This window comes from Solanum lycopersicum, chromosome 3, assembly GCF_036512215.1.
Source record: "Solanum lycopersicum chromosome 3, SLM_r2.1".
Taxonomy (NCBI): domain Eukaryota; kingdom Viridiplantae; phylum Streptophyta; class Magnoliopsida; order Solanales; family Solanaceae; genus Solanum; species Solanum lycopersicum.
Window position 1 is genome coordinate 50,091,292 of NC_090802.1, and position 19,794 is coordinate 50,111,085.

At 34.9% G+C, this 19,794-nt stretch overlaps 1 protein-coding gene across 3 annotated transcripts; it reads left to right on the plus strand.

Annotated features, from left to right (window-relative positions):
* The first annotated feature begins 8,079 nt into the window (after positions 1–8,079).
* On the plus strand, positions 8,080–19,706 carry LOC101254281 (glutamate synthase 1 [NADH], chloroplastic). Of its 3 annotated transcripts, XM_004234907.5 has the most exons (22): positions 8,080–9,106; positions 9,199–9,318; positions 9,804–9,917; positions 10,025–10,177; positions 10,281–10,381; positions 10,458–10,554; positions 11,049–11,158; positions 11,601–11,704; positions 11,817–11,996; positions 12,082–12,425; positions 12,564–12,634; positions 12,722–13,191; positions 13,335–14,204; positions 14,324–14,478; positions 14,780–14,941; positions 15,028–16,626; positions 16,974–17,189; positions 17,287–17,555; positions 17,756–18,061; positions 18,158–18,425; positions 18,701–18,958; positions 19,068–19,706. In XM_004234907.5, exons 1-22 carry the CDS (start codon positions 8,705–8,707, stop codon positions 19,329–19,331), a joined length of 6,633 nt encoding a protein of 2,210 aa, XP_004234955.2. In that variant the 5' UTR covers positions 8,080–8,704; the 3' UTR covers positions 19,332–19,706. The 3 variants fall into 3 exon arrangements, with proteins under 3 accessions (XP_004234955.2, XP_010318009.2, XP_010318008.2); XM_010319707.4 differs by lacking the exons at positions 8,080–9,106; positions 9,199–9,318; positions 9,804–9,917; ... (1 more) ...; positions 10,281–10,381; positions 10,458–10,554 and adding an exon at positions 10,617–10,751; XM_010319706.4 differs by lacking the exons at positions 8,080–9,106; positions 9,199–9,318; positions 9,804–9,917; ... (1 more) ...; positions 10,281–10,381; positions 10,458–10,554 and adding an exon at positions 10,620–10,759.
* Positions 19,707–19,794: the final 88 nt, after the last annotated feature.

Consider the following 19,794-nt stretch of genomic DNA (forward strand, 5'->3'; position numbering starts at 1 on the left):
AATTGGTATAGCCTACAAAGGTGGGGTAATGATGGGTGGGGTTGCTTTCTTTTTGGTCAAAAACATTATTTTAAATCAAAAAATATTGAGTTGTATTAATTAATGCTGATTAGGACAAAAAAAGAATAACATTTATTCTATAAAAAATTAGGAATATATTCACGTGCTACTAGGCTGTGAGATACACTTATTTAGCCACGTCAGCATTTTGTGCTCAATAGACACACGTTTTGAATAATTAAAGTGTTTAATAGGTACAAACCTTTGTTGAGGTGTTTAAATGAATTATGCAGACAACTTTAAGGGGGCCACATATGACTTAAGTCAATACATTAATTTTCATAAAGTATGTATATGATTAGAATTTGCCCAAATAATTAAAAAAATATAATATTTTTTATTTTAAAATAAACTAAATTTTTTTAGTTAAAAAGTATTAAAGTTAAAAGGATAAAAATATTTCAAAAGATAAAATAACATGAATAAAATATCATTCTAACCAAAAAGATTTTTCTTTTCTTTTTTTTTTACACCCCCTTCTCAAGAGTTCTCACTCTTTTACTTTTCTTGATGACTCGAATCCATATCTCAAGATTGAAATAAAGTATATACTCCTTCCGTCTAGCATAACTTCACATCATAATTGGAGTATGATCTGTTTGCAAATGTAGTAGAAAATCATTTAGGGTCGGTTTGAAAAGTCACTTGGTTTGATTGCACAAATGTAATCATAAGGTTAGATTAAAATTTTAAATAAAAAATTAACTATTTATAATTTATATTAGACAAATAAAAAACTTTATTAATATATTTTCAAAAAATATGACATATCTTAAATTAAATCTTTAAGATATGTCTTTTTTTTTTGAAAATATATTAATTAATAAGCATATGTTCTTAACTAATATAATGGAAAAATTAATTGATTTGTATTTCTCAAATTGGCGTACAATTGAATTAATCATAAAAAATAAAAATACAAATTTCTATGAAAATCATGAAATGCATGTTTGACTAAAATATTAATATTATAAATAAAATATCATAAATTATTAATATATTTGACAAAAATATAATCTATCAAGTTTAACAAAAAAAAATGACTTGCAATATGAAGTCTCAAGGCAATACTATTAAAACAAATAAAATTGAAAATATAACATAAGTTTTAGATCCAGAACAAATTAGTTTTATACTTTTTCGTCCTATTTTATAAATCATCTCATTCTATAAATAGTTGGACCATAATACTTGTCATTTTATAAAATTTATGCATAAATTATCATATTTTACCTATATCCTTGATAGAATAGTTAATAATCTTATCATTTATTAATAAAGTTGACTTAAGAAAACATTAAATAAGGATAGAAGGGTAAAGTTATATCATTTCTCAATGCACGTGCAAATTAAAAAGACGACATATAAAATGGGACGAACGAAATATCAAATTTCAGTATAACATACATAAATATGATTTAAAAGAAAGGGAAAATGCACAAGTACCCCTCAACCTATGCTCGAAATCCCAGAGACACACTTATACTATACTAAGGTCCTGTTACCCCCCTGAACTTATTTTATGAGTAATTTTCTACCCCTTTTTAGTTTACGTGGCACTAGTTTGAAAAAAAAGTCAACCATCGTTGGGCCCACAGGATAGTGCCACGTAGGCTAAAAAGGGGTAAAAAAATTATTAATTAAATAAGTTCAGGGGGGTAATAGGACCTTAGTATAGTATAAGTGTGTCTCTGAGATTTCGGGCATAGGTTGAGGGGGTACTTGGGCATTATCCCTAAAAGAAAAGCAAAACATAAGTCAATAACCTTACTCAACAATGACACTTCTACTTAAATTCAAAAATTAGGCCAAATACATAAACATATCCCTAAACTTGTTGGGTTTTCCCCCTCAAGTTTTACTATTGAATTATTGAACCACCCATAATTTGTTCCTTATAAATAAACACTGTTGGCTGATGCGAGATCAAATTTGTGAAGGGTATTGATAGAGGATACACATGTTGTTCCAGAACTCATTAGTCCAATTGATAGTGAAAACGTTCGAAAATAATTGTGTTTTACTTAAGTCATTTGAACACATTAGAAAACAAATGAGACGAACATTACAATTCGAACACAATTGAAGACATTTACAATAGAAAGCCGATCATAATCAACCAACAATGTTTAAACGAAATAAATTATGGGTGGTTCAATGATTCAATAGGAAAATGACGCAGTTAAGGTACTTGAGAAAAAAATCAACAAGTTTAGAGATTTGTTTATGAGTTCGACCCAAAATACTATCAAAATTATGCCAGTAAAAAATGAGCATGACATAAAAATAAATTACACGAAAAATTACATGGAGAAGAAAATGAATATAAAAAACATAAAACAAACTTTTAGAAAATAAATAAAAAAAAAATTAAAGAATAATCAGCTTGTTATTACACTATATAATTACCAATAATTCCCATCCCTTTCATGAGATTGTAATTACCGTTGATAAATTACATAATGATTTGATCAATTAAATAGGTCAAATAATATAATTTCATTTAATTATATCAAATTTAATTATCAGGTGATTTTTTCCGAACGGCTCCTTAGTGTTTATCCTCACCTAACCCAAGTTGGTTGGTGAGGGTGGGGGCATGGGACCCAAAACTTTAGCTACCCAAACGACAAAAGTAAAAAAACATAATAATGATAGATGAATGACCAATTACCTAAAAAGGTAAGGTAGTGCAATAAAAGTAACCTCAGTTGTTTTGACTTTTCAAATGATTTTACGTCAAACTTAAACGTGAAAAACAAGGCCCTTCCGTACTTCTCATTATTTGCCTGATAAACCTCCTCTCTTATACAAGGAGAAAATCACACAAATAAATATAATTTTGTAAAATTATTTCTTAAATATTATCAAATTATTATTCTCTTTATTTTTAATTATTATTTTGTCCAATTTTTGATTATTTTTAATTACTTATTATTTAAATAAAAGAAAAAATATTTTTAATATATTATTATATCCTCAATTAATCACGTTGAAAATGATAGAACTTTTTAAAATCTCAAGTTTTTAGTTTATCTATTTTATAATTAATAGGGGTAAAATGATATGCTTAATATATTATTCATTATTTTCTTAACAAGAGTGTCTTCAAAAGTGGACAAGTAATTAGAAATAAAAGAAATAATTCATCAACTTTATTTTGTAATTTAAAATAAAAATAAAGAAAAACTTATAGTTGGATAATATATTATGCAATTTATGTTGTTATTTTTTAAAAATCTTTTTCAATGTACCATTGAATATTTTATCGAATAAAAAAATTGAAACGGAAAATTAAATAAAAAAGATTATTATTATTATTATTATTCAAAAGTTTAACATTTCCAATTCATTTTAGGCTTTAGGTCACCAAAGTGCTTAAATTGCCCTTGTTTTTAGCGTAGTAGTTTATTGAACTTGACGGTTTTTCTTGGTGTTTTTAGGTTAAATTATTTTTATAAACTAAAAAGGTTAATTAAGGATCAATAGTTTATTTAAGAAACTATTTTGATCCTACTCGAAATATAAGGACCATATTTTTATTTTTATTTTCTCCCTCCATTGCATGCTAAGGCATTTTGTTTCCTTGGGTCTTTCTATTTTCTTGTTTAATTGTATGAAGAATGTTCTACACCAAGATTTTCTTCATTAATGTGATTAAATTTAAGATATTTAATAAAAGATAAAAAAAAATGGAAAAGGGTCTAAAATATCCTTGAAGTATTGAAAATGGTACAAAATTACCCTTCATCCACCCATTGGCTCCGAAATGCCCTTTTCATCCACCTTTGAGTTCAAAATTGATCACTTATTTAATGATTTTAAATTTAAACTATTTTAATATTTTTAAAATACTTGATGTTTAACTACTGGTTATAATTTAATTTATTTGTATTATTTATAAACCAACCCACTACCCACCCATTACTAACTAAACTCCAGCCAATTAATAATCCAACTATAATATCAAAATCGTCATAAACACTACTAAAACGCGATGAAATTATAGATTAATGAAAATGACATCCAAAATTATTCGAGTCTGAATCGAAGCCCCAATTAAATTTATGTTGAACCGCTTATTTAGGAAGACACTTTCAATTTGATTCTCTTTCAAGATTGAATTAGAAATTTATGATTAAAGGTAAAGAAGTAATACATCCCGAATTAATTCATGCACTTTTTTAAAATATAATTTTATTAATATTTATGATTTGTTTTAAAACTTTTAATATATTATTTTGAAAAAAAGTTACCTATGAAGTAACATCACATAATTGGGACGTAAGAATAATTAAGATGAACATAGTCAGACTTTTAAGTTTATTGGTAATTTTTATTTAGACACTTGAATGTATGATAATTAACTTCTATAGATATTTTCGTCTCAAATTTTAAAAAACACTCAATTGGCAGTAGCTTTTCTATTGTTGCGTTAATAATCTAAGTGATTTATTAATTTGGAGGGTTTAATTAGTAATGGATGGATAGTAGATTGAGTTATAAATTATACTAATAAGTTAAATTATAACAAATAGTTGAGTGCCACGTATTTAAAAAAAATATTTAAATAGTTAAAATATAAAACCGTTAAATAAGTGGTCAATTTTGAACCAAAAGGAGGATGACAAGGGTATTTTGGACCCAATAGGTGGGTGGAAAGGGTATTTTGGAGCCAATAGGTGGATGGAGGGTAATTTTGTACCATTTTCAATACTTTGAGAATATTTTAGACCCTTTTCCGAAAAAAAAATTCACTGATCTCACTATATCTTTTTTTTATAGTCATGTCCCAATTTTCTCACACGTAAAGATAAATAATAAAATATAATTCAAATCAAACATTCTTCCTATCAATATTTCACTTCTATTTTGTGTCAATTTTTGGCAGATTTAATTTTAATTTTAATTTCTTCCAATGATCACTTTTATTTTCTGTCTATTTTTTTTTTGGGCAGATTACACTTTTTTTTAGCTTCATGTTTTGAACCAGATAATTTCACTAACTATTTATTTGATTAACAAAATAAGCTAATCAATGTCTGCATTTGATTAAGGAGTTTATTAAGACACGTAATATGGACTTCTAGTCTCGGTTGAGTTCTTCAAAATTAGGAGTTTTTTCTATATATAAAAGTTATATATATATATATATCCGCGTAATGCGCAAAAAATGATATATAAAATAACTATTCCATCGCGGCGATAAAGCGAAAAATGGTAAGACGGGAAATGGTATTTTTTAAATCTAATTTTGTTTATTTTCCTTCCAACTAAAATGTTCCTATGTATGTGCAATAAATTCAATAATACAATAAATTCAATAATTTTTGATAATTTGTTATTATTTTTGAAAATTGCTTTGGGTTTATTAGTCGCTAAAATGTCTAAAATAATTCTATATTATCATTTGTCATTCTCTCTCTCTTTTTTTAATGTATATATATATATATATATAGATTTGTTTGACTACCTAATAATATCCCTATTTTATTAGGACTATAATATCAAATAAAATCACCAAAATGAACTAGTCATAATCTTATTGAGTAGTTGATTTTGTCACTCTTACCCTTACGTATGATTAATTTAGTCAAATACACAATTAGATTTATACGTAGTTGTAGGCATTTGTCTCTGCGCAAAATCATGTCACTAGCATATAATCATTGAATTTGGAAATATAATTTTTTTTATTAAACATCACGAATCATAAAATAAAGTTATAATCAATGAATCTATATTACTTATAATATTTTAATTACACTCGTAATAAAGATATTTAAGCAGTTTGTGAATACAATAGCCTGTTTGACTAAGGCAAATGCTTTTGTAGATTAGTGTTTCTTTTAGTGTTTTTATGTAATAGCTAAAAAAAAAACTAATCCAATTTTCTCAGCCTAATTAGCCTTTAAATTCATACTACGTGCAGCCCACAAGAAATAAACCACATAATAATAATTAATAGAATACATAAATGTCAAATGATAAAACATACGGTAAAACCCTAGTTAAATATATATAAGACAAATGCTAAAAGATATTTCTTCCGTTTTAAATTTGTTCCGTTTAATTTTTTTTTCTAATTCATTTTTGGATTTTAACTTTTCATATTATATGTTTAAGATTAAAATATAATATTTTAATATATTTTTAATTATATATCATATTATTTTTTTAATTTTTTATTAAATCAAAATAAGAATAAACACGTGAAAGCGAAATTTCTTTGACTTTTTCTTGTCTCAAATTTCTTACTTCGTATGCGTGTAATAAAGGAACATCATCGTTTTGATTTATAATTTTTGGTCGCATAAAACTACCGGCACTTGGTCTCTCACGTAAACTATTGGCCGCGTCTGTTTTTTATTTTTATTTTGTTACTCTAATTTCAATTTGTATTTATTTATTTCGTCATTGAACTCGTCATCTTTTATTAATTATATATTAACAAAAAAATATATTTCATGTCACCATAATGCGATATATATATATATATATATATATATATATATATATATATTTTGTTAGTACATAATTGATAAAAGATGACGAATTCAATAACGAAATAAATAAACAATATATATATATATATATATATATATATATATATATATATATATATTGTGGATTAGCAAGTTTATAATCATATTTAATATTCTCTTGTTATAGTAATCCAAAAGCTATAAATCCTTCCAACAAGAGCTTGAGAAAGTTGTCCAATCACAACGTTAGCGAAACTCTAATTTTAATCTTATTAAGAAATTTTAATCTTAGTTATAATACTTTTCTATTTTAGTTTATTTGTCTGATTTTAACTTGACAAAAAGGTTTTAAAAGATGAAACTATTTTTATATTTTGTAGTTTTAAACATTAGACATGTAAAGTATATTAAAAACTTTTTAGTTTTGTGATCTTGTAGCCATTGTAATTTTGTGAAAACTCTACAAAATGCGATTAATTCGAATTGGATTGTACAATTTGTGTTCAACTCAAATTGAAATTTCTGAATGCTACTAAACCTTAAACCCTAGTTTATGTTTATATAAAGATTAGATATTAAGATTGAATTTCGAGCTGAGAAAATTCTGTGGGCGCCGATGAGAAACAAAAAATGAACTCTTATGATATTTTTTTAATGTTTTAGTTAGACACCAGGAGAAAATGATGATGTAATAAAAAAAAATTGCAAATGATGATGTAATAAAAAAAAAATTGCAAATTTGTTTTTGCTCCCTAGTCCCTAAGTGAAACTTTTCTAACATCCGTTGATCAACTTGCACAGTTGCACCACGTAGCAAATTTTCACCTGAGCACAATAGGAGGAGGGTCCCACAAAGAGAAAAAAAAATTGAAAATCCTGTTTACATATTTTACCGTGCCCGAACCTCGGAGGCTTGGAACCGTGCCTAGAGGCGGCTGTACAGAATATGATAATCACCACCGCGAACCTCCTCGATAAGCCGTGGTCGACGGAGAGGCCCCACCACGAGCGGTTGTCGGGTGCCGCATAGGAAATTCATCTTCTCCACGTGACAACAACAAATTTTAATACGTATTTTGAGCTGAAATAAACTCCCTCGTCCGCTTTTAATTGGATAAGTCATAAATATTTTATTAGAGTATAATCGAAATTTTAGAGTTACTATTTAGTTGAATATATTTTTATATTTATTAATTTATTTATTTTTGGTAAATTGTTATGCTTTTTAATTTATGTGATAAATTTTATGACTTCACGTAATTAGAGTGCATAAAAGATATTTAAATGTTATTTAAATAAAAAAAAGTCTATAAAATTATAAAAACGTAATTGAGATGCCCGAAAGATAATTGGATAAATGCGTAAGTGAAGAAGATCTATAAAATTACAAGAAAAAAATAAATTTGGATAGTAATAAGACTTAGTTTATTTTTTTTTATATATTTACTTTACTATAAATGGCACTACAAAAGATGGATTATATCTTATTATCATTTAAGATAAAAACAAATACACATAATATTCCTCATTTGTGAATTGATGATAGATTTTGTAAAGATAAAAACGTTTTTCTTTAAAAAAGATACACACGCAGGTAGGACCCACTCACCCCAGCCCCCCAAATCTACACACCCCGATAGCTATACTGTGTAATCTCATCTATAAAATCATAACACAAGCCACCTCGCCCATGCCGAAAAAACGAACAAGAGTGCAGAGCTCCGCCACCTACCCACCTGTGTCCACTCCCTCTCTCTCTCTGTGAAGCTCTCTGTTTTTCTCTGTGTTTCGTTTCTCCTCATTTTCATCTCCATTTATGTGAAAAGAAAGAACCATTTCCTTCAGTTTTCTTGAAAAGTTAGTCTGGATAAGGACAACGGACAGCCTTTTTTTTTTTCTCTATTTATCCACCGCCCCCTTACGCCGCCTCTGTAAACCCTTTTGGTTTGTTCATCTTTTCATGTGATCTGCTGAAAAATCGACTGATTTGGTCATCTTGAACAACGGATCTGAGACCTTCTTGAGTTTTTAAGAATCTTGGTTCCTGTATAACGTTTTGTTTTTGTTGATATTCGATAAAGATCTCGACTTTAATATTATATATATACAAAAATCTATCTTAAAAACTGGTAAAGATTTGAACTTGGGTGTTTTTGAATATGTCGATTGCTTCGAGTTCTGTACTTCAGTCCAAGAACAATGGCGTTGTTATGTCATCGCCGGTTAAGAGTCTCGTGGGGCATCAATTGAATGCTATGCCTTTGGGTAGGGTTGGTGTTGGTCTCGGGAGAACTAGGGTGACGAGGAGCTCGGTAGTGAAGAGGACTACCGGTTTCGAGAAAAAGTTTTATGGAGCCAAGCTTCGGGCTTCCGGGCCGGAAAGGCTGCACCTTTGGCAATCTGACGGGCCGGGTCGGGCTCCGAAGCTAAGGGTCGTGGTGCGTTCTGCATTGTCTCAGGTGCCGGAGAAGCCTCTTGGACTCTACGATCCATCATTTGATAAGGACTCTTGTGGCGTTGGGTTTGTTGCTGAACTTTCCGGTGAAAGTAGCCGGAAAACGGTAAATCAGAAAACTTTTTAAGACTGTTTTTTGATTTTTGGTTTGTGGAAAGTGTCTGAATTTGCTTTTGTTTTTGTTTTGGGTGATAATAGGTTGCTGATGCTATTGAGATGTTAGTGCGGATGTCTCATAGAGGCGCGTGTGGTTGTGAGACTAATACTGGAGATGGAGCCGGTATTCTTGTTGGTTTGCCTCATGACTTCTACAAGGAGGTAATTTAATTTAACTGCTCAGAATTACTGCTTAGTGAATTATTTTCGTCGAATTGATGTTCTTGAATCCTGTTATGACTTGTTCATTTGATGGCTGCTTCATTTGTTCTTTACTATTTATGGTTGATCCTTCGTGGGTGGATTAACAGGTGGATTAACAGTCAATTTTAGGAGAATTGTCATAACAGTCTGCTAATCATAAAAAGTGGGTGGGGTTGGTGAGAAGGAAATGGTGCCATTCTTATATAATGATAATAAAGAAATTTTATTTTAAAAATCAGTATAATTTGAAATTAATAGGTCAAAAATAATAGTAAGGTTTTTCTTTTCATTTATATGTTCTTTTTGAAGGTGCTGCTAGGTATTTTTTTTAATTGATAATCAGAAATGGACTACGAATACAGAATTTTGCACTGAGAGTATTTGAGAGGTTGTAATTTGTGAGGCCTGAAATCTGAATGTTATATCTTCTGTACTTTCATCAGGTAACTAGTGAGGCGGGATTTGAGATACCACCACCTGGACAATATGCAGTTGGTATGTTCTTCCTGCCTACCTCTGACAGTAGAAGGGAGCAAAGCAAGATTGTATTTACTAAGGTGAATTCTTGCTCTACCCGATGCTTTACTGAAAAACAGATTTATTCAGGTCAATTATGTTTGCATGTGTTCTGATTATCTTTTTTTGATTCTTTGTTCTTGGGCAGGTGGCTGAGTCACTTGGTCATACAGTTCTTGGATGGCGTCCAGTCCCTACAGATAATTCAGGACTGGGCAAGTCTGCATTGCAGACTGAGCCTATCATTGAGCAAGTGTTTCTGACACCAACTCCTAGGTCAAAGGTCGACTTTGAACGTCAGGTAGTTGTCTGTTACTGAAGTACCTCTTAGATTCATTGGTACATACTATTTACTATATCAAGTACTATCCACATATCCATTCTGAATCTGTTCCCCCCTGCAGATGTATATTTTGAGGAGGGTGGCAATGGTAGCTATACGAGCTGCTTTAAACCTCCAACATGGTGGCGTGAAAGATTTCTATGTATGCTCTCTTTCTTCAAGGTTTGTTCTGGAGACTCAGAATACATTGCTCTTTGCTGCAGTGCTATGACTAATATTTTGAATATGCTTAATACAGGACTGTTGTTTACAAAGGTCAGTTGAAGCCTAATCAGTTGAAGGAATACTACTTCGCAGATTTGGGCAATGAAAGGTTTACGAGCTACATGGCCCTGGTAAATATTTAATCCATTCTCTTTTAATTTGTACACTGACTCCATACTTCAACAACGAACAGCAATGGATCAACCAGTAAACTGAAGAGAGGCAAGGTTGAGGAATGACTTCTGAGGCATTGAAGTATGAATGATCTCTTAAGTTCTTCCACTCCCTTGATCACAATTTGAATTTGGATGCCCGTTTGGACTCTTTGGTGAGTTGGTAAGGAAACTCATTATGAAGTAAATAATGTTTTCAGAAACTTGGTGCCTTGCTCTCTGCCATCTGTTCTTAATAGTAAAACCTCCACTTATATCATGTGGAGGGATTTGTGTGTGCTCAAGGTTAGACTAGGGCTCAAGCTGATGTGTTCTGTCACTGCAACAATCTTCAAAGTGCCTGAACTCAATCCTCGCTGCATTCAGAAGACATATCTCAGCATCTCTATTTTTTTCTTCTAAAGAAAATCAAATTTTTCCAAAATATAAAATTTTGGGTGTTTCTGGTGTAGGTGCATTCTAGGTTCTCTACAAATACCTTTCCTAGTTGGGATCGTGCTCAGCCTATGCGTGTCTTGGGTCATAATGGTGAAATTAACACACTTCGAGGCAATGTGAACTGGTAAGTTCCCTGCAGAGTTGCATTAATAGATGTAGTATATGTAGTGTTTACTGTAACTCATTTAGGATTAGTTTCCTGAATGCAGAGGTAGTTTAGATAATTTGATTCCATGTGAAAATTGAGAAGGAACTCCATTGACACATTGTAAGATATGAATTGTGAGGATAAGGAGTGGACTGTAGTTGTTGCTGATTAATAAATTTTTTTCCACGTTACTCGAGCATGTCTTCCTTCCTTTTGCATCAAATATCTTCTCTTGTCCCCTTTGTGTTCTGGAGTAGCATATTGACTATAAATTGGCCAGCTTGACTCCTCAGAAGCTGAGGAAGAATCTCGAGAAAATCCGTTGTTTAACTGTGGCAAATTACTGTTCTTTCTTGTTAATTTGTCATCTGCATTGATTTTAAAGTTTGTTCTGGACTGATTACTTTTGCCTATTCAGGATGAGGGCTCGTGAGGGTCTTCTTAAATGCAAAGAGCTTGGCCTTTCAAAGACAGAAATGAAAAAACTTTTGCCCATTGTTGATGCCAGTTCATCTGACTCAGGTTCGTATACTACCTCTCTGCACCTTGAAACAGTCAACATCTCAACCTATTTTCCTACTAGCTGTTATTTGTCTTGATTGCCCCATAGCTGATTATGATCTCCATTTATCAGGAGCTTTTGATGGTGTGCTTGAGCTACTGCTTAGAGCTGGTAGAAGCCTCCCAGAAGCTGTAATGATGATGATTCCTGAAGCCTGGCAAAATGACAAAAACATGGATCCTAGCCGGAAGGCATTGTATGAATATTTTTCAGCCCTCATGGAACCATGGGATGGACCTGCTCTTATGTCATGTAATATACTTGAAGGAATTAGCTGATATTTTTTATGAGGTTTTCCGGCATGCTGTTTGCTTAATGGGGATGCTTTGCTTTGCAGTTACTGATGGGCGCTATCTTGGAGCTACGTTAGATCGGAATGGTCTGCGTCCAGGTCGCTTTTATGTTACATACAGTGGTAGGGTTATTATGGCAAGTGAAGTTGGAGTAGTTGATATTCCACCTGAAGATGTATCCAGGAAAGGTAGACTAAACCCTGGAATGATGCTTCTGGTGGACTTTGAGAACCATGTTGTTGTAGATGACGATGCTTTGAAGAAGCAGTACTCTCTTGCAAGACCTTATGGACAGTGGCTGAAAAAGCAGAAGATAGAGCTGAAAGACATTGTTGAGTCAGTAAATTATTCCTATAGGGTACCTCCACCCATTGCAGGAGTTTTGCCTGTAAGTACTGTGTCTCATACTAGTTTAGTTCCTCTGAATCTCTTATTAATTAAACCTTTTTGCTGTTAATTGTACTTGTTATTATTAGTTGGTCTTTAAGTGCCATTTTGTTTATCTATCTGGTCTTCTAAATTTTAGGCGGTAAGTGATGAGGACAGTATGGAAAATATGGGACTTCACGGTTTATTGGCTCCATTAAAGGCCTTCGGGTATGTATCTTTTGCCTAAGACAGAAACTTCGTTGAGATTTTTTGACAACATGAAGAAAATAGTTTAATCACTGGCCTATTATGCAGTTACACTACAGAGGCCTTAGAAATGCTGCTACTCCCAATGGCAAAAGATGGTGTTGAGGCTCTTGGTTCAATGGGGAATGATGCTCCATTAGCAGTGATGTCTAATAGAGAGAAACTTACATTTGAGTATTTCAAGCAGATGTTTGCTCAAGTCACAAACCCTCCTATTGACCCTATCAGGGAAAAAATTGTTACGTCTATGCAATGTATGGTTGGTCCTGAAGGAGATCTTACTGAAACCACGGAAGAACAGTGTCACCGGCTCTCACTCAAAGGACCTCTTTTGTCCATTGAAGAAATGGAAGCTGTAAAGAAGATGAACTACAGAGGGTGGCGCAGTAAGGTTCTTGATATTACCTACTCCAGAGACCGTGGTACAAAAGGTCTAGAGGAGACCCTAGACAGGATTTGCTCTGAAGCGCATGATGCAATTCAGGAGGGTTATACAGCAATCGTACTTTCTGACAGAGGTACCACTCTTTTCAGAAAGCCTACTCTTTATACACTTGTTTTTTTTTCTTTTTTAAAAATCTGTCATTGGGCTGGACATAGGCTTTTATCTCTTTTATCGACATAGCATTAAATTTAAAATTTTTCTTCTTAACTTTCCTAGGCTTCTCGCCGAAGCGTGTTGCTGTGAGCTCTTTATTAGCTATTGGTGCTGTCCATCATCATTTAGTTAAAAAGCTTGAGCGAACTCGAGTCGCATTGATTGTTGAATCTGCCGAGCCACGAGAAGTGCACCATTTCTGTACATTGGTAGGATTTGGTGCTGATGCTATCTGCCCTTATTTAGCCGTAGAAGCTATATGGAGACTACAGGTTGATGGAAAAATCCCACCCAAGTCAACCGGTGAGTTTCATTCCAAGGATGAGCTTGTCAAGAAATACTTCAAAGCAAGTCACTATGGCATGATGAAGGTTCTTGCAAAAATGGGCATATCAACATTGGCATCGTACAAGGGTGCTCAGATATTTGAGGCTGTTGGTCTTTCGTCAGAAGTGATGGAGCGATGTTTCAATGGAACTCCTAGCAGAGTGGAGGGTGCAACTTTTGAGGCACTTGCCAAAGATGCACTCAATCTGCATGGACTTGCATTTCCATCACGGGCCTTGGCTCCAGGAAGTGCAGAAGCTGTGGCACTCCCTAATCCTGGTGATTATCATTGGAGAAAGGGTGGTGAGATTCACCTTAACGATCCATTTGCCATTGCAAAATTGCAGGAGGCTGCGCAATCTAATAGTGTAGCTGCCTACAAAGAATATTCTAAGCGTGTACAGGAATTAAATAGACAATGCAATTTGAGGGGACTTTTGAAATTCAAAGAGGGAGAGGTTAAAGTTCCTCTAGAAGAAGTTGAACCGGCAAGTGAGATTGTAAAACGTTTTTGTACTGGAGCCATGAGTTATGGATCAATCTCCTTGGAGGCACACGCTACTCTTGCAATAGCAATGAACAAGATTGGAGGCAAATCTAACACAGGTATGTTTTTCTTAAATGGAATGTTGACAGTGATCTTTCTTTTGTGAGGCTACCGTGTCTTACCCTTGGGTAGTGGAATTTCTTTACTGTAACATAAATGCTGTACCTACTTTGAACAGGCGAGGGTGGTGAGCAACCTTCTCGGATGGAACCTCTTCCCAATGGTACAAAGAACCCAAAAAGAAGTGCAATTAAGCAGGTTGCAAGTGGTAGATTTGGAGTCTCAAGTTATTACCTTACAAATGCTGACGAGCTACAGATAAAGATGGCTCAGGTACACTTTACATGCTTGTGCACTACAATATGTTTCATTTACAGTTATTTTCCTTCATAGTGATGTTTGTACTACATGTTGGTCCATTCCTATCGGATCCTGTATTCCAGTTGGAATAGAGGTTTCTCTTGTTTATGAATTTATGTTCATGGACAGATGATGCTGCATCTGCAAAGCACCTATTGGTGTCTTTGCCTCTTTAACTGAAACCTGCATTTGGCATTTGGTGAGATAAGTGTTAACAGTGAAGTTTTCCGTGTATGTGTCAACACACCTATTCACTTCTTATTGTATTTTGCAGGGAGCTAAGCCTGGAGAAGGGGGTGAACTTCCTGGACACAAGGTCATTGGCGACATTGCTGTCACTAGGAACTCCACAGCTGGAGTTGGACTAATTAGCCCTCCTCCTCATCATGATATCTACTCAATTGAGGATCTTGCACAGTTGATTCATGATCTTAAGGTATTCAAATCTCTTGTATCTGTACTATGAATACTTTCTGCATTTTTGTTCATTGATCCTGAGGTGTTGCCCTATTGTGCCTATAGAATGCAAACCCTGGGGCACGTGTTAGTGTCAAGTTGGTTTCTGAAGCTGGTGTTGGGGTTATAGCCAGCGGCGTTGTCAAGGGACATGCTGATCATGTCTTGATCTCCGGTCATGATGGAGGGACTGGTGCCTCAAGATGGACTGGCATCAAGAGTGCTGGGCTTCCATGGGAACTTGGTCTTGCAGAGACGCATCAAACTTTAGTGGCTAACGACCTCCGTGGTCGAACAGTGCTGCAAACAGATGGTCAATTGAAAACTGGAAGAGATGTAGCCATTGCTGCTCTTCTTGGTGCAGAGGAGTTTGGTTTCAGCACTGCTCCCCTCATAACACTTGGCTGCATAATGATGAGAAAATGCCACAAAAACACTTGCCCTGTGGGGATTGCCACTCAAGATCCAATTCTTCGGGAGAAGTTTGCTGGAGAACCAGAACATGTCATAAATTTCTTTTTCATGCTGGCAGAGGAAGTGAGAGAAATTATGTCTCAACTTGGTTTCAGAACACTTACTGAAATGGTTGGCCGTTCAGACATGCTTGAAATGGACAATGATTTAGTCAAGAACAATGACAAATTGAAGAATATTGATCTGTCCCTACTGCTTCGACCTGCTGCTGATATCCGGCCTGAAGCTGCCCAATATTGTATACAGAAACAGGATCATGGTTTGGACATGGCTTTAGATAACAATTTAATAGCCCTTTCCAAGGCTGCTTTAGAGAGAAGTCTTCCTGTGTATATTGAAACTCCAATCTGCAATGTAAACCGGGCTGTTGGAACTATGCTAAGCCATGAAGTGACCAAGCGTTATCACCTCGCAGGTCTTCCTACAGACACCATTCATATCAAGCTTAGTGGAAGTGCAGGACAGAGTCTTGGGGCTTTTCTTTGCCCTGGCATCACATTAGAGCTTGAAGGAGACAGCAATGATTATGTTGGTAAAGGTTTATCGGGTGGCAAAATTGTTGTTTATCCCCCAAAAGGAAGCAAGTTTGACCCCAAAGAAAATATTGTGATTGGAAATGTAGCTCTTTATGGGGCAACAAGTGGGGAGGCATATTTTAATGGGATGGCAGCAGAAAGATTTTGTGTCCGTAACTCAGGGGCCAAAGCTGTTGTAGAAGGAGTTGGTGATCATGGCTGTGAGTACATGACTGGTGGTACAGTTGTTGTGCTTGGGAAGACTGGAAGAAACTTCGCGGCTGGTATGAGTGGTGGTGTTGCTTATGTACTTGACTTGCATTCCACGTTCCACTCTCATTGCAATCCAGAGCTGGTTGATCTCGATAAAGTTGAAGAAGAAGAAGATATCATGACTTTGAAGATGATGATACAGCAACACCAGCGTAACACAAACAGCCAACTGGCGAAAGAAGTTCTTGCTGATTTTGATAATCTTTTGCCTAGATTTATTAAGGTCTTCCCTAGAGATTATAAACGGGTTCTTGCAAGCATGAAAAAGGAGGAAGCTTACGAAGCAGCAAAAGAACGTGCCATCAAGGAAGCGGAGGAGCAAGAAGAAGAAGAGTTGAAGGAAAAAGATGCCTTTGAAGAGCTGAAGAAGTTAGCAGCTGCATCTAAGGATGAATCCAGTCAGGTTAGTTCATCTATGGAGTTTCTAATTGAGCTACCCTGGAATTTCTTTTGTATTATTTCATCATATTCCATAGAGATCCTATATTTTCTATTGATAGCTAGAAATGCTGATATATATATTATTATTATTATTATTATTATTATTATTATTAAAATCATTAAAGCATCGTTGCACTTCCAATTTGGGACTGGATGGATATTTGTTTCAGATGCCTGCATTTCCATGTAATGAACCTGATTATTACTTTAATTATTTTATTGGTCTTTGGAGTTGCATATGGGTATTTAGATGTGAGAGGCTTTACAATATGTGTTGCAACTTTATATAAGTAGTTTTGGTCTTTGCAGGTTGAAGAGGAGCAGACATTGAAGAGGCCCATCCAAGTTGCTGAGGCAGTCAAGCATCGAGGTTTTGTTGCTTATGAGCGACAGGGTGTGTCCTACAGGGATCCAAATGTTCGGATGGAGGACTGGAAAGAGGTTATGGAGGAATCAAAACCCGGTCCGCTCCTTACGACACAATCTGCACGCTGCATGGACTGTGGAACTCCTTTTTGTCATCAGGTAATTTTAATGCTGATATATGTGGTGATTATTACACACAATGAAATGCAAAGGGCCAAAATCTGAGTCAACTATGTTTATATAAAATATTTTGCAGGAGAACTCTGGATGTCCTCTTGGAAACAAAATACCAGAATTCAATGAGTTAGTGTATCAGAATAGATGGCGTGAAGCACTGGATAGGCTTCTTGAGACAAACAACTTCCCTGAGTTCACTGGTCGAGTGTGCCCTGCACCATGTGAAGGATCTTGTGTGCTTGGTATCATTGAGAATCCCGTTTCTATCAAAAGCATTGAATGTGCCATTATTGACAAAGCTTTTGAGGAGGGGTGGATGGTGCCACGACCTCCTTCTGAGAGAACCGGGTATGCACTCATCATTTGCTTGTAATGCATTTTATCCTCTTTCCCGTTTGTTATCTTACAATGTGTTTGCTGCTAGCATCATAGGTTTTCAGAAGTAGTTGTGCCTGTACTGATTGATGCTCATAGTAATTAGCTTTAATGGTTAGACATTTAGACTCTACCATATGTAACTTTGATGGCTCACAATTTTCCTCTATCAGGAGAAGAGTTGCAATTGTTGGAAGTGGACCCTCAGGCCTGGCTGCTGCTGATCAGTTAAATAGATTGGGTCATACTGTCACCGTGTTTGAACGTGCTGATAGGATTGGTGGTCTGATGATGTATGGTGTGCCCAACATGAAGACCGACAAAATTGATGTCGTCCAGAGGCGGGTTGACCTTATGGAGAAGGAAGGGGTGAAATTTGTAGTCAATGCAAATATTGGAAATGATCCTGCGTACTCCTTGGATAGTCTTCGTGAAGATCATGATGCAATTATTTTGGCTGTTGGAGCCACAAAGCCGAGGTGAGTACCTTGGATGTCGTCATTTCACTTTGGTTCAGCCGTTAGTGTCTTTTCCGACTTGTAATTGCTCACTAAATACTTGTTGACTTTTTGTAGGGACCTTCCTGTTCCTGGACGAGAATTATCCGGAGTCCATTTCGCCATGGAATTCCTTCACGCAAACACAAAAAGTTTGCTTGACAGCAATCTGCAGGATGGAAAATACATTTCAGCCAAGGGAAAGAAGGTGGTTGTTATTGGTGGAGGTGACACTGGGACAGACTGCATAGGAACATCAATTCGCCATGGCTGCACCAGCGTAGTGAATCTAGAGCTTCTTCCTCAGCCACCAAACACTAGGGCTCCTGGAAATCCTTGGCCACAGGTTTGATCATGTTTTAGTTAATCTAGAGCTTTTTACTCAATTAGATGCTTGCTTTATGTCTATCATGTGCATGATGGTTTCAGTGGCAACATGAGGCTTTTGACAGTTAAGATCTTGAGGAAACTGCTCTTTTATACTTCCTGTGGAAGTTACTAGAATTGGCTTTATAGTTGGAGTTAGGATCATAAAGTGATCGTATAACTTCTGTTGACAAGTTTTTTCATCAAATTCCTGAATATCAATGTGACCTGTCCTTCACATTTCTTTGTTGGCAGTGGCCTCGTATCTTCCGTGTAGATTATGGGCATCAGGAAGCTGCTGTAAAGTTTGGTAAGGATCCGAGATCCTATGAGGTTTTGACCAAGCGTTTCATTGGAGACGAAAATGGAAATGTGAAAGGACTGGAGGTGATACGTGTACAGTGGGAGAAAGATGCCAGTGGAAGATTCCAATTCAAGGAAGTAGAAGGCTCTGAAGAAATTATCGGGGCTGATCTGGTTATGCTAGCCATGGGGTTCCTTGGTCCTGAATCGGTTAGTATTTAATGACTCTTCATTTTAATTTCCTGTTTGAATCCTGGTGCTGTGATGAAATTCAATTCAATGTTGACTTGGTTAAACCATGTATTTGATTTTTGTTCAGACAATAGCAGACAAACTAGGATTAGAAAAGGACAACAGGTCCAACTTCAAGGCTGATTATGGACGCTTCTCAACTAGTGTGGAGGGGGTGTTTGCTGCAGGAGACTGTCGTAGGGGACAGTCTTTGGTGGTTTGGGCCATCTCTGAAGGACGACAAGCAGCTTCTCAAGTTGACAAGTTTCTCATGAAGGATGACGAGGACTCGTCTGCTGATGCAGCTAGCCAACAAGAATCTGTCAAAAAGCAGCCAACAGTCGTGACATAAGACACTTGCTTTTGGCGGAGGCTGGTTTTAGTAATCTTCCTTCAAACAACTTCCAAGAAAAGAAATACATAATAGTAAATCAAGATCAGCTCAGCTGGAACATAGGATAGGGGGGACTAGTTGAGAATTTCTGATTCTTTTTTTGGGGAGAGTTTGAGGGTAGGGAATAGTATTTTTTTTGTTTTTTGGTTGCTGCATCTTGGGTGTTCATAACTATATTATGTCCGTGCCAGTTTGCTTGGAGGGTAGCTCCCAACATAAGCTAAGATGAAAAAATAATAATATGTACAGTTCGTTTGCCCAAAATTAAGATATGGGGATTTTGTTGATTCATTTGGTTTATGTACTTTGCAAGTAATACATTATTTCTGAAAACTTTGAGCATTCACTTAAGTTATAGTTGTGACAAGTGAAGTATATCATCCAACTTACTGTTGCCATTTGTTCAAGTGTAGATGTAGAT